Below are 15,441 nucleotides of genomic sequence, written 5' to 3' on the forward strand. Positions count from 1 at the left end.
GGCATTTTAAAGCCATCAAGATATTGGTAGGCTCCTTCAAACAATAAAATGGGTGTTCCCTCCCCAGATTCCCTTTCCCCTTTCATTTGCTTTTGTATCTTGACCATTTCTTCCCTGGCATGGTCTCATTCTCAAAACACCTTGCCAGCTGCACCTAGCCAGTCACATAATGTGTGTCTTCTCTCACCCCTTTCTCTGAGCACTAAAAGGTTATTTACTTCACATTGCCTTCCAAGTTACTGCTCTTACCAAGGTCACCAAAGGTTTTCCACTTCAAGTCATGGACTGTTGGCTTTTGAGCCCTGTATCCAGTCTGTCACACTCATCTGTTGCCACCTAATGCCCCTGAGTTAAAAGTTTTGATAGAGTAGTATCATACTACGTCTATGATACCACATCTATCAATTTCTTTCGCATTGGTCAGGATGCTCATGCTAGATTGTCTGGTAAACATCATAAGATGACTTACTAAATCCCTAATGCATAGAAGGGCACGTGATTAGCACTAACCAAACAAGTACTCGATGGTATGCATATATACAAAACCCACTCTTTGTCATGTTGGTACTTATACCTTCCAAATATCTTTTTTTTTTAAGTAAAGCAACACACTCAGGATTACAGGGAATGTGGACCCAGCATGTGAGTTCAGTTCCCCACCGTGTGCTCTGCCTTAAGATCATGCCCCAGCAGAAACACAAGCAAGTCAGGCCCCATTATTCCTCTCACGCTCGTATAGAAAACTGAAAGAAATCTGTTCATTTCTCTGTAGGCTTATGTCATCTCTGTTTGTACTTATTATTTATATGCTATAAAATATTTTAAATGCTACCTATTGTGTAATAGTGACTTAACGGGACTCTAAAACACAAGGGAAGGATCAGTAGCCTTTGAAATAATGAGGTTATATCCCTGGACTGGTTTGCATAGTTCTGTGCAGTGAGAATACTTAATGGAACGTGTTCATGTCGACACTTCTGTTCATTCTTGAATGGTCTATTGGTCTAACTGATGCTTTCTATTCATGGAGGAAGTTTTATTGTACAGGTAGTCATTAAGTTTGTCAAAGTCATACATTACCCTATGTTGATTCCTACACCAATTATGAAATATTGATCATTTTGAGGGGGAGTATGTATGCAAATCAAAATTGACACAAACTGTTTATTGCTATACATAAGCATCACTCCGTTAGTATTTACTGAGCATGGGTTACTAAGCAGGCACTAAGCAAGACCTGTTTTGATATATATCATAAAATACTTTTAAATAAATATTTAATCCATGCTTTAAAAGTTTGCTATAATTTTAATACGTGTGTGTGTGTTTGTGTGTGTGTGTTGACAGTGGGAAGAACTGGATAGTAAAATGTAAAAATATAATCACCAACTAAAATGCCAGAAAATTTATTCTGATCACAGGCTAAAATATCAGAAGGTTTACTCAATTACATAGACATAATTTGCAAAGTATGTGTCCTCCCTAGATTTACAGCACACATGTGGACTAATGCTTAAACAAGACTAATGTAAATAACATCATCTTAAGTATTTTCCTGTTTCATGAAGACATTGTGATAAATTAAGGTGAAATCACAAACATTCCTGCTGACACAATTCCACTGGTTTAGCCCTTTTCCTAACTTGCCAGATAAACTTTCCTGAGTGCTTCAGGAAATGATGCCCGTCAGTCTCTAGATACTACTTGAAAAGGCTTCAGGGACTCAAATCCACACAGTGCAAACAGCGATGGCTGCAGAGAGACGGGAAATCCTCCAGATACCTGAGACCCTTGCTTCACATCTGCCTCCGTCTGGGGTTTGCAGAAGAACCTTGCCCACTCCTCCTCATTCCTAACGAGTGTATATAGTAAACTCTTTGAAATGTGAGTATTATGGGAAGGATCGCAGTTGCTTTAAATTATAGAAGTTGGCAAGTGCCTGGGAGAAGGAGTGGGAGGTTGTTTAAACTGAGAAAGACGGTTGCAGAACTTCGTACGACAGCATGAGCTCGCGCTCCGCACACATCCTTTATTTTTCTTCAAGACACTTCTCTGCATTGTTGTGGAGCAGCTTGGGTAATAACCATATTTCTGCTCTGAATATTTTTTAATGGTTTCTAAATTCATGGGAGTGTCAAAGCAAGGAAGTCTCATGTTTGGGGAGGACATCTGAACCCAGCAATGCCCAGGAAAGGTAAGTTACTGTTTTTCACTACAGCCTTTCTCTTTCCCCCTTCTGTTTGAACTTTATCAAAATATTTGCAGGAAGAACCACAGACAGCTACTTGTAAGGAGATGGAGAGATGTGTGGATAGAATGTCAACAAATGATAAATCAGAGAATGGACTCAACAGCGGTGTCTCTCCTACTTTCTGTTCCGCTTGATGTAGTAAGCGTCTATGTATGGAAATGCTGTTTCTCTTAGAAAAGGTCGGAGGGCTCTCTGAAAACTCCAGTCTTTGATCATAAGCTGTTCTGTGGGCAGTGGGCTAATGTATGGTCTAATCTCAGTATTTATTTGTTCTACAAGACTTGACTTCCAGAGCTGAGAGTCGTAGAACTCGGAAAAATTTCTCATAGATTGTGGTAACATCCTAAAATGTCTCTCAGTCGTGGTTACTGGGACTTACTGCTTTGTGGAATATGTTTCCTTAGAGTTAAGTAAGCCACTTGACTCTTTCTTATAAGAACCTACGAAGATGTTAATAATATTAATTTTATCTCCCTGGAGGCTAAAACAAAACAAAATGGTTGAACATGGCATTTTTAGCATAAGTCATAGTCGGCCGAGGGTGTCCTTATCTGAGAAGAGTGACTGACTTGTGCCTTCAGATAGCTCTCATGTTTTTCTATGTGTTGGTCATCTAAGAAGCATCCTGGGGTGGAGGGGCATGTGAACATTCTGTGCCACTTTCTATTTCCGGAAGAAACTCTGTTGTCAGTGAGTTCCTATTTTTTCAAGGCAGAATCCCAGGTGCAAAGAAGAAAAATCGCCAGATATTCACTGAGATCAGAAGAGGGATTTTGCAGGCTAAAATTTCTAGCTGAGCCCTGCATCCATTGCTCCGTGTGCACCCTTATGTATGTGCTTGCCGGCAGAAGTTTAAGAACTGTAGATTTGATTGAGCTGGGATGGTTGGGACTTGGAGGTGACCTCAGTCTGCAAGGCCCACTGGTTTAGAAATATTGGCAATTACGGCAGTTAGGTCTGGGAGGGTCGGGAGGTATTGCTGCAGTCGCCGTCTCCAGCTATGAAAGCACTTTACTGTCTTGTTATTTTTTCCTTCTGCATCAAAGTCTAGTTACATAATGAAGATTGCTGTGGCTTCCCTTGCCTTGGGGTCTTGGTGATTAAGGTCAGAGTAAAGGCAACACTGTATAAAAAGCAAAAAGGTGAATATTAGCTCCTGTCAAAGTAGTCGAGGGACAGCATTTGTTAGCTCCCTCCCTCCACCCGTAACTAGTGGGGTAAGTAGCTAATTCATAGACACCTCCCTTCCATCTCTTCCCTGCTGTCTGTTTCTGCCTCTATTCTACCCACACCAGCCTACAGACCACTACGAGGAAGCAGAGGTTCAGACAGGCAAAACTGTTGCCACAGCCTCTCTCCCAGTCCTTCTGGTCCACTCTTGGGCTGTAGAGGAAGCCCCCACCCTATCTGGAGGGGGTCTCCAGTACCCCACCCATGACCTCATCGCCGGCAGCTTCGAGAGCTGGATGGCCAGCGCTTGCATGGCGCCTGAGTGGACCCTGGGGATGGGTGTGGCCTAAAAATGCGCAGTATGGCATGACGTGACTTCCCATCACGGGCTCCCACAGAGGCTGCCAGCATTACTAGAAGCCAAACTTGCCAGACCCCACCCCAGGACCCAACGAGCACACCCCCACCCCAATGCGCACCCTAGAAGATGAAAACAAAGGCAATCAGGGTTGCTAACAAAAATCCCCCAAGCCAGCTGACTCATCCGAGACTCAGCCACAGGGGCTTTAGGATGAAACACGGATGATGCCGTGGAAGCAGCTAGTCAGGGTTGTCTCCAAAAGCGTCTTGATGAGAGAAACCCAAGGTTATCTGTGTTCTTGTTACAGAATCTGGGAAAGAGAAACAGCCTCTTGCAGGAACTGAGGTATAGGTGGGGATAAGGCTAACTACTAAACTGCCAGGAGGACACCAGCTACCTGTCTGACCTGCTTTGGTATGAACCAGGCTTAGCCACGTTTGTGGGGATACAGATTCGGCCTCATGTTAGTAGTCCAGACTTGACAAGACAAGCTTAGTAATCAATGGCTGAAGGACTAGAGAAGTAATTCCATGTTCTCCAACAAGCCTTCCCAGAGGCCCCACTGTGTGCCAGACACTAAAAGCTATCTTAAAATTAGCATCAGTGTAAACAATAGGAGAACGCCAAGAAGTATCTTGTACAGCAGTCCACTTGGGTCAGAGATAGAGTCATATAGAGCAGCCTTTGGAGCCTCCAAAGTCAAAGAAAGATGGTGCACCCTGTCAGAGAGGTATAAAGGCTACCCCAGCTTTCCAATGGGGAAATATGTGGATGGTAAATCCGTTTCTCAGAGTGAGTTCCAAGGCAAAAGGTTTTACTGGTGTTAGGTAGAGTACTAGCTAGAGTATTTTCTGGGTATTAGTCCAGAGTATTGTCTGGTCAGGCAACTTTGGGAATGTGGAAAGCTATGGACCACAGTGAAGTAGGGCATTTGGTTTCAACTTCACAGATGTTGGACATCGACTCCCAGCCTGCACCCTGTGTATGAACTTGGACAGATTCAAATATCGGGGTCTTCACATGTTAGATGAGAATAATAAATAATATTCATCTTCAGAGGTCATTCTGAGGATGGCCTCAGAGAGTCCTCATGAGGGTCTAGGCTTGATAATGCCAGCTATGATCAGCAATTCCGAGTTAGGTTTCCTGCAGGACCTCTTCCTATTTTAGCTGATCCGCATGTTTTCTGACTCACCACAAGTGGGATCATTACAATCTAATGTTTTCTGAACTTCAAAAACGCAAGCATGAACGCATGCTGGAAAGCTAATGAGCTGAGGACAAGTGTCCTTACACCGCATGAGCTTTCCTAAGACTTAATAGAAATGTACCGGTTTCCACCGGCCACTTCACAGGCTGCTCCCTTCAGGAGCACACCACCTTCCGAGATCCAACTCACATCCAAGAAAATTGATTTATAATATCCAATTTCAACTTTTAGAAGGAAAAGGGGCAGAAAAGTAAAAATGCTTTCAGTAAGTGACCACTGGGAGCGTCAGTCTCTACCTCCTGAATGCAGAAGAGATTCCAAATAAATGAAACTTCAATAAAAATAGATCCCAATAATCAGATGAGCCAGCCATGTTCCTTAATGTCTGGCTTATGCAGACAATCACTCCTGATCCTACAGAACAGGTGTAACATATCTTTCAGAGTCTAAGTGCTAAAGGAAGGGCGGTGGGTCTGCAAACAGAACTTCATCTGATGCCATGGGTCCCTGGCCAGGAAAGAGTCCACAAATCAGAGAGCATGCAATACAATCCCTAGAGAGTGAAGACCTGTGGGCGGGGCATTGGACACTAACAGTCCAGGAGAGAACTGAGGAGTAGCAGGAGAGCAGTCCTGACAGATGGAAGTACAACCACAGAGAGTAGAGTACCAGGGAAAGATGAGCTGCAGACACTAGGTTGCAGTCACAGCGAATCTTGAATGCCAGAACACAAGGTTTGAATGTTGTTGTTGGTGGTGGTGTTTTGTTTCATGGAATAACCATTAAATGTTTGCAAATAAGAAAGCAATGTGATAATAACAGAGAGAAAACCTTGCTAGGAGCTAGGCAGTGAGACATCAGTGGTGGAAGCTCTTGCAGACATTATGTGAAGAAGGGTACACTAGGCCCAGTCTACAGAGTCCAAAGCAACCCTCAGGCTTCACTGATCCACCCTCCCTGTGGTCCTCCTCAATTCCAGTATAGTGGACCGGGGTAAAGAATGAGGAGTGTCGGAGGGGCAGGTTGGCCCCAGAAAGCCCTCCCAGTCCACACTCACGAAGATGACATTCTAAGCAGTTTCATGGAAATCGTGAACGATACAGTTCCCTCTTCCATCACTGGGTTCCAGACTTACCTCATATCAAGCAGGCACATTTCCAAAACAACCTTTGACTCTACAAAAGTTTTATGAGTGTATAGCTATGGTGATTACATAATAATGGTATTGGCATGCAATGGGGGGGGGGGGCGTTGTTTTAATATATCCCTTCAAGAGGGACTAAAGTCCTGCCTCCTGGCTGCCTGCCTTTTGCAAAAATAAACTCTCTTATGTCTGAGGATTCTGACAGCAGTTTGTACCACACTCTCTGAGTTTGATCTGCACAGGAGTTGCTTTATAAGCCTCTACAGTGTCCAGTACCCCAGGTGATGGCATTCAGAGGTCAGGAATTAATTCCCCTGGATTCCCCAGGGCCTTAAAAATGGCACAAAACACAATCTTAATTTACAAGCAGTGGTCTGCAAGAAATGTCACATTCCCATCCTGTCTTTAATTCAACTGAAATCTGAGTCCAAAATTCCACACCAACAAGGCCTGAACTTAGAACATTATTGGTGCTGCCAACTCCACCATCTGCAGCACCAGGATCAAGCACCGATCTCCGGCAAACCTCGTTCACACCGGTTAAGACAGCTCTCATTGACTGCATGTCCCTTAGGCCTTTGAATCACACTTCCAAACCCTGGCTGGGGACCAGGAATCATTGAAAAGATGGGGAAGCCTAGGATCTGAGCATTACTAGGCATCCCTGGGCATGGAGATATGACAAACAGTGCTGGATAGACACATTGAGTCCTTATAGACTCTTCAACCCAAGTCTGGCAGATCTGGGAAAACCTTTCATCTAAACTCTTTCCCTTCCCCTCCCACATATATACTTTTTTTTTTTGAGATGGTGATTTAATTACATTTTTCCCTTCCTTTCCTCCCTCCAAGTCCTTCCCATATGCCCCTCTCCTTCAAATTCATGGCCTCCTTTTCTCATTAACTGTTACTGTGTGCCACATCATGTATTTGTATATACACATATATATTATTTTCTTAAAGATTTATTTATTATTATATCTAAGTACACTGTAGCTGTCTTCAGATGCACCAGAAGAGAGCGTCAGATCTCATTACGGATGGTTGTGAGCCACCATGTGGTTGCTGGGATTTGTCAGGACCTTCGGAAGAGCAGTCGGTGCTCTTAACCACTGAGCCATCTCTCCGGCCCACATATATATTTTTAAATATGACCTGTTGAGTGTTATATAATACTACTACTTGTATGTATGTTTTCAAGGCTGACCATTTGGCCCTGGACAACTGTTCAGTGTTAGGCTCTAGGGAGGAGCACTTCTCCTGATCTCAGCTTTCCTCAGTTACCTGGAGTTCTCTGTAGAGTGTTGGAGCCCCACAAGGGCTCATTTGCCTTTGCAGTTTTGAAAGTTGCTTGGTGTTGTCCTTGTGAAGCTGGAAGTCTCTGAAAAGGATGGTAAAATTTTCTCTTTCCTTGAAACAAGGAAGCGCAAACAATCTGGCCACATCCTTGAAACGGTGTGGTGGAGACGAAGAGCAGCCCATAAATTAACCCTTCGGGAAGCCATTCTTTCCTGTGACCTTTAGATACTAAATAACCACCAGATGTACCACCCCACTGGTTAATAAAACAAATTCTTCAAAGTCACAAGCTTCCCCTAAGGAAGTATTTACCGTGCTCACATTAATGGTGCTCTTTTCTTATGTGCCTGCTACACAGCCAGCCCTTGCACCCGTACTGTTGTAACATCACCCTCGTTTATCGGTACGGAAAGGTAAAAGACTTGCCTCAGGACCTTTAGGTAGTATGCACATGCACACGTATGCATGTGTGTGCATGCGCATGTGCTTTTGGAGGCCAGAGGACAACTTGGATATTGTTTCTGAGAAGACATTCACTTTTATTTTCTTTGAGAAAGGGTCTCTCGTTGGCCTAAGGAGGCTAGAGAGGTTGCCCACTGCACTTCAAGGATCCGTCTCTGCCTCCTCAGCATCGGGATTTCACGAGCACACCATCATGCTCACTCAACATCATTTCCAGATTTATAAACATGGGTGGATGCCAGAGTTAGAACTCAGGTCCCCTTGTCTGCACGGCAGGCACCTCACCAACTAAGCCATTTCTCCAATCCATGAACTAGGTGTTTCCACTCACGTCTGTCTCCAAAAGTAGCCACATACTTTCTACTCTGCCCCCACAGTCTCCCAGAAGAAATACCTTATGTTTTGTTTAGTAATGCAGAACTCTGACCTTAGATAATCCTTCAGTAACTAACTCCAATTGAAATGAAATGTGTTATTATTTTGTTTTATGTGTATAGATGTTTTGCCCAGATGTGTGTCTGTGCACCAGGGGCATGCCTCTGGAGCCATTGGGTCCCCTGGTATTGGAGTTTCAAGCAGTTGTATGTTGATATAAATGGAACCCTGGTCCTCTAGAAGAGCAGTCAGTGTTTGTGACCACTGGGCCATCTCCATAGTTTCTAAAATACATTTAAGTGGAGCTCTTCTATCAATATAAACTCTCTAATTAGTGTGCTAAGAAGCATCCAAAATGGCTTACTACCCTGCCTCCTAGCTCACCTGTATGATGGCAGATGGATGACCCATTCCTATGGAAGAGAGTACAATAAGATAAAGGACATTATTCCATGCACAGTTGGAAAAAAGACCAAATTCTCATCCACTCTTCTGTCTTCTGCCTGTAACTCAGGAGAAGAAACTACCTTCTAACTAATAAACAGCTAACTCACAGAAAAGCATCAGCCTGATGCAGCGTTGAGCCTCTGCATTCTACCAGTAATGCAAAGGCAGGGCTGATACTGTCGCCCTAAAACACATTGCTACCAGATGGTCTCAGAAAAAATTCAAGAGCAGTCATTAAAACACTATTTGCTATAGCTAATGGCCAACATCCTCCAAATAGCTTATCCCCTTAAATTTGAGAAAAAAAATTTAGAGTATTGTGGGTTTTCTTCATTAACATATTGACATAAGACTTTATGGAGTAATTTATATTTCATTCCATTCTGAACTCTAGTTTGACATTAACCTAGTTTGGCATCAACTTGCTTACCAAGGCATTCCATCAGTTTCCGGGATCACTGCTGTTTCCTTGTACACTCTACAATAAATAGATCATGTTTCTGTGTGTGAATTTAGAGGATGTTGTATCTTTAATTCATTCCCCAAATGTAGGTATTGAAAGCTGAAGTCCCATTCAACAGTGCTTGGAGGCAGAGCTTAATGGGAGGCAGTAGGTCATGTGGACTCCACTGCATTGAGTGTATTGATGCCCTCTGCACAGGCTCTCCTTGTGATAAATTCTGTTGTGCATATGTGCTCATATCCTGTTGCTTTCTAAACAAGATGAAACATCATCAAGGCCCTTCCGTATGAGAGTAGGGCTCTTTGATCCAGCCTCCAGAACTTAATGTTTATTACTTGTAAATTGTCCAATCTCCAGTATTCTGTCATAGCAGTACCAAGGGTATTGGCATGGAAGCTATGAGCTTCTATTTCTTGAGCACCCTCCTTGTCAGCCATATGCCTTCCACCCTCCTCAATAAACCCCACCCTTGTGAGCACCCAGCCCTTGGTTCCTAAGGCAGACCTATACTAACTAAGGTCTGAAGAGTCTGAGTCCATTTCCAGTAATAAATTATATCAAGCCATCTTATTGCCTACCAAAGAATTGCAACTTCATATAATTCCAATGTAATCAGGAGAGGTAATGTAAAACTCTTGCTTCTTGAAGAAATTTGCATAGCATGTCCTTGAATACACCATCTGTTTGTTTGTTCTACATTTGCCCCTGAGGCCAAGCGTGAACACTCTCCAAATGGACTTTTTAACTCCATCCAAGATGTACACTTTACTTTCAGCTTTAATACCAGCAGGTGCAAAATGCTGATGCCTAGTAAAATCATCTCCAGATCACTAGAAAGTTCTTCATTGTATCAGAATCTGGGTGTTAGTGAGGGCTTACGGCTGTCCTTCTGCCTTCATACATAGCAAGGGAAAGTCCTCTTTCCTCTGCCTGCCTTCTTCCAACTCTCTAGGATATCCATTGATGGGAAGAATGTTTCTCTGTGCTCTGTAAAGTTAAGGTAGGTGTGTGTGTGCATGTGTGTGCGTGTGCGTGTGCGTGTGCGTGTGTGTGTGTGTGTGTGCTCCCTTGACACAGAATCCAGGCTTGACCCCAGGTTTCAAATGACCTCCACATCTCCCATCATAATGTTTACTTTTTTTTGTTACTATGATGCAAGTATCTTGACAGAAGCAACTTAAGGAAGGAAAGTTGGTTTTGTCTCATAGTTCAAGAGGACAGTGAGTCATGATTGTGAAGTCAAGACAGCAGGAGCCTGAAGCAGCAGGTCACTGTGCATCTACAGTCAGGAAAGAGAGAACAACAGTTGCTTATGCTCAACTAGCCTTCTCCCTTTTGCTCAGTCCAGGACCCAAGTCCAGGACCCAAGTCCAGGGAACAGGGCCCACTTTTACGGTTTGTTTTCCTATCTCAATCATCCTAACCAAGATCATCCTTCACAGATGTTCTTATAGGCTTATCCCAGAGGTGGTTCCAGATCCTGTTTGGATGATAATCCATATACATGTCAAATCCATTTCCAAGTCCTGAGGTATGGAGATTACTTAATGGCTTGCCCTGAAAAAAAAATAAAGTAAGGCAGGGGAAGACCAGGGGAGAGAGGGAAGGAGGGAGAGAAGGAAGAATGGAGGGTATCAATTAGTGATCTTAAATGGAAAATCAGATGTTTCTCAGGGTATGCCTAACTACCACTCAGGATACTGTCTGGCACCCACAGAACAGGGAATATGTTAAGCTCTGTGACTCAAAGATCCAATTTCTAATAATGCTAAATTTGCACCAATAATCTCATTAGAAAAAAAAAACAACTAAGAATGGTGGCTTTCTTCCCTCTGAACAAATTAACACTTAATTTAATGAATACAAACAAAATGCAAGTAAGAGAAACCCAGCAAACCAGGGGCTCTGGAAGAGACTTGTGTAAGAGTGTAAACATGTCAAGGAAGATAACTGCAGCCAAGCTGGACATATTTCCATGACCATGTGGACACCATGAGAAGCACATTCCAGGCTGCCTGGCCATGACTTGCTCTCATTATGTTATGCGCATTTATCCACAGTCTCACTTGCTATGGTGTCATGGTAGAACAGTTGCTTTCAGCACTCATCCATAGTCTGAGAAGATTAAACAGCAAGTTCCATAAGTAAATAATTTATGTTTTAAGTTACACATTCAGAGTAGTATAGTAAACCTCACAGCATCCTGCACTCTCCTCCCTGGGACATGGATCTGTCCGTTCTCCAGAGTATCCCTTCCTTGTGTGCTACCTATGTCCTGGTCACTTGCTAGCCTTTCCAGTGATCAAGCTGAGTCTTCTGACTCGGTAGTGTACACTTTCACATAACCCTATTTTACTTGATACTGATCCCAGAGTGCACATATTTATTATAGTTTAATTTTTTAACATTGTTGCTTATTATTATTAATGCCTTCAACTTCCTATTATACCTAAAATGTATCAATTAAACTATATATTGATACATTATAACTAATGTATCTATTATACTATCATATATATGTACGTATAGCTTTAAAAAGCCATAGTAAACAGAGGTCAGTCCTATGTGACGTTTGGGTTTTTTAATGTTATCTCTGTAGAGAAAAGAACATATGCATGTCTGGTTTGGGATGACTTGTGCTTGCTATTTGCATATACAACTCAACTCCTTCCATGTTGTTTCTATCAATGAAAGAAAATATAACCACTTCTCAAAAATACAATATCACTAGGACACCAGCTTGCTGGGCAATGCTCTGAGTTAGCAACCACAGTTATATATCTACAGGCATTAACAGCAGAAGCCAAAAACAAATATATATGTACAGGAAAGACCCCAGGGAGTAGGGACCACATGCTTTAGCATACATGTGCATACACACACACACACACATACACACACACACACACACACACACACACACACACAAATGCACACATAAAAATGTGTACACACACAAAAACAAATGTATACAACACATGCACACACAAATACTTGTGATAAGTTTGACCTGCAGAAACAGCACTTTCATATGGTTCAACTCACTATTATATAGAAATATTTTAAAGTTCTATTTTACTGTCAGGTGAGAAATCTCAGGAGCACTTGCCACTCAGCATCGAGTCCTGATTTAGCATGTACACATAAGCCGATGTTCCCGGCAGCAGCGTACACTGCAGCATACACTCACCCCAAAGACAGTGCAACAGTCTGTAAAGCCCCTCCATATTCCACAACACCACTCCACAGCTCACACTATACATCTGCCCCTGTAGGACCCAAAGCCTTACGACTGTCATGACAACCACATAAATGAATATATAATTTGTTTGCCAGTGGCTCTAGTATCTTCACATCTTTGGTCATAAGTCTCAGAGGGTTACATGTAAAATATATTTCACTACCCGTTCCCAAAAGGGTACACCGTGGAGCCTATGATCAGATGACCCTATCATCTGCGCTTGGCCATGTCAGTCTCTATACCCCTTAGCTCCTCTGCAGTGACTCAGTTACCCCTTCAGCTCCCTCTTTTCTGGTCCTTAACCAGGCCACTGTATGACAGCTGCCTCCTCCACTGCTCTCTCCCTGCTGTCTTCTTTGAACCGTGCCTGTCTTTCATTTTCTGCTTTCTGTTTACCCATCTTGTCTTCCCAAATTCTCTGTTCTTCCCATTCCTTTCTCTCCAAGTCCTCTCCTTTTGTGTTTCCCCACACCCCGTCTAGTCTGCTCTCTCTCTCTCTCTCTCTCTCTCTCTCTCTCTCTCTCTCTCTCTCTCTCTCTCTCTCTCTCTTTCTCTCTCCATTTTTATTTGTGCATCTGTCTCCTTCAGTTTCTACATCCCTAGATAACTGGGGTTTCTAGCAAACATTCCATAAATACCAGTCGGTCCTTTTGTATGTGATTTTAGGTGAAGGGAAAGAAATATGCAAAATAAACAAGTGAAATGGAAACATAAAATCAGAGCCATGAAAAGGAGGAAAAATAAAATATGTGACCCGAAAGGATCAGTCTAGTTAGAGTTATTGACCATGAAATTCTGCTTCCTGGCAGCCCACCAGTGAATTTTTAGACCCACACATTCTCTGGCGCATGGAGGGTGAAGAGCCAAAGGAGAGGAAATGAATTCTCTTTTTGCCTTGACCCAGCCCTGCTTTTGGAGCACATATTATTCCCCATAACTCCATTTTGTTTTCAACAATCCATTAATCTTTCACTGCACACCCAGAGCTTCGTTGTGTTAAAGCCTCATTCACATCCTGTTTGGAAGGTTGTTCTATATGGTAAATACAAGGCTTCTGATGAAGGCCATTTATGTGGATGCTGTTGCTATGGTCTTGCGAAAGGAGACTTGTAAGTTTTGGTTAGTGAGCTTCCTGGATACAGGTTCCAGCTGCAGGGGGGGTGGGCTTAAGGGAGAAAGAATCGGATAAAGAAAGAATGACAGCTCTTCAGATTCTTTTCCATTTTTCTTCAAAGGCACCCAGTGCTTCACCCTTTCTTTGCCTCTTGCCTATCACCTGCACTCTCTGAGACCCATTTCAGGTTAAATATCTTATTCCCGGGATAGTGACTCCCAGGGTTTACCACAAATGCCTTGGTACTTAATCTAAAAAGCCTTCAAGGTAAGGGCTAGCTCTAGAGGTGAGTTTGGCTCTTGTGTTTTCTAGCTAGCATCACTGGTCAATGGGATTTTCATCTGCATCTCTTTGTAAAGAAAACAAGGAAGGGGGTATTCGTTAGACTCACGATAGGTGTGAAGCCGACAAGCATAGGAATAACAAGCAACCCAGATCCCTGCTTGGTTTGAGTCACATGCACATCACTCTCCCAACAATATCCTAAAGAGTATCCTAGCCAGATGGGACAGCACCTGCAGTGAGCTGCAAGCCTCCCTTCTCCAAAGCAATGTAGTCATGCTACAGCTGCCATGCCCCCAACAACACCACTTAAGAAAACTAATTCCTTTTGTGGCCTAAACTTATCCTGATACTAAGGGCAGTGGGACAAGCCAACCTAGACCAATTTAGGCTGCATGTGCAGACAGGAAAACACTATCCTTAGCATAAACATTTGGAGAGAAAAAAAAAACTCTATTTAGCATCTTATGCCAATGCATAATTTGCATATGATTACATATGCATAATTACACAATATTAAAATCAGATGTATCCTAGGAAAAACATATCCAATGGCTTACATAACTCAAACCTACCAGTTAAAACAGATATCATCCATACTCTGCCCCAACCACTAACTCTTCCTCCTGGAGCCATACAAAGAAACCCCTGGCAGTAACCATGGGCACTGAGGAAGGAACTGTGCTTGAAGCGTTCTTGCTCTTTGTCCTCTTTTTCCTGTCTGTACTTTCACATCACTTTGGAATGAAACCCCTCCATCCTGTGTGCTTTTGTGTGCTTCTCCGGTTCTTTAACAAGATGTCAAGAACCTGCAAACACCCAGTCCAGACAGAGACAATGGGTAACAGGGTTTCAATCAAATAGTAAGGTTCAGTGTAAATAAACCATAGCTACTGTTAAAATCCTGTCTTCACCCTTGAGAATGGACTAGAATAGAAACCATTAGCAAGCAGGGTGTGGACTGAATCATGGTACATCAGGTTCTGTTCCTTTCCTTCCTTTGTCCTTCCTTTTTTTCCTCTCTTCCTTTTTCCTTCTCATTCTAATGTCCCCAGTGTGGACACACATATAATGGGCATCCTAATTAAACCCTACCTGGGTAGATTTCATGGCAACAATTCCAACTGTAAACTGACTTCATTGTAAAACCTTCCCTGCTTCTCTACACAAGGCAATATTCTGAGCCTGACTTAGGTGACATCCTGAAAGAGATTGAGGTACCTGTGACAGGCCAAAGCATGCCTGACAGTGTCACGTACTTCAACAATGTGGGCACTATGAGTAAGGGAGCCTCAGAAAGACCCTAAAGTGCAGGCTCTCCCAACAACCATTACATCAGAGCTCTGGGGGCAGCACTGAAGCAAGCATAATTTTTAGAGCTCCCCCAGTGACTTTAAAGTGCAGTCGTTATGAAGAATCACCGATTTAAGGAGTGTGTTAGTCAATGGTGTGGAAAGCCGCTGAGTTCCCAAGGCTTCGTGACTCTCCCTGGATTTGACAGCCCTGATTATACTTTAGCCCTTGCAGAACCTTTCTAGGAACTTTGAAGAAAGGGAAACTAGGCTGTGGGGAAGGAAGACCACAAAATGCCTACAGCAAGGATATCCTTGCTGTCTTTCAAC

The 15,441-nt window shown here is 43.0% G+C and overlaps 1 protein-coding gene across 2 annotated transcripts in view; it reads left to right on the top strand.

Moving 5' to 3' along the window:
* The first annotated feature begins 1,610 nt into the window (after positions 1–1,610).
* The window catches only part of C1qtnf7 (C1q and TNF related 7), a 108,202-nt gene continuing 94,371 nt past the window's right edge, over positions 1,611–15,441 (top strand). Inside the window, exon 1 of one of the 2 annotated variants that reach the window (XM_021163590.3) lies at positions 1,611–2,194. In XM_021163590.3, coding sequence (XP_021019249.1) covers positions 2,182–2,194 — 13 coding nt within the window. In that variant the 5' untranslated portion in view covers positions 1,611–2,181. The remainder of the gene's footprint in view (positions 2,195–15,441) is intronic. The other variant, XM_029477693.2, reaches the window with a different exon arrangement.

Source organism: Mus caroli, unplaced genomic scaffold (genome assembly GCF_978045245.1).
Source record: "Mus caroli unplaced genomic scaffold, Mus_caroli_1 scaffold_4, whole genome shotgun sequence".
In the NCBI taxonomy this organism is placed as follows: Eukaryota; Metazoa; Chordata; class Mammalia; order Rodentia; family Muridae; genus Mus; species Mus caroli.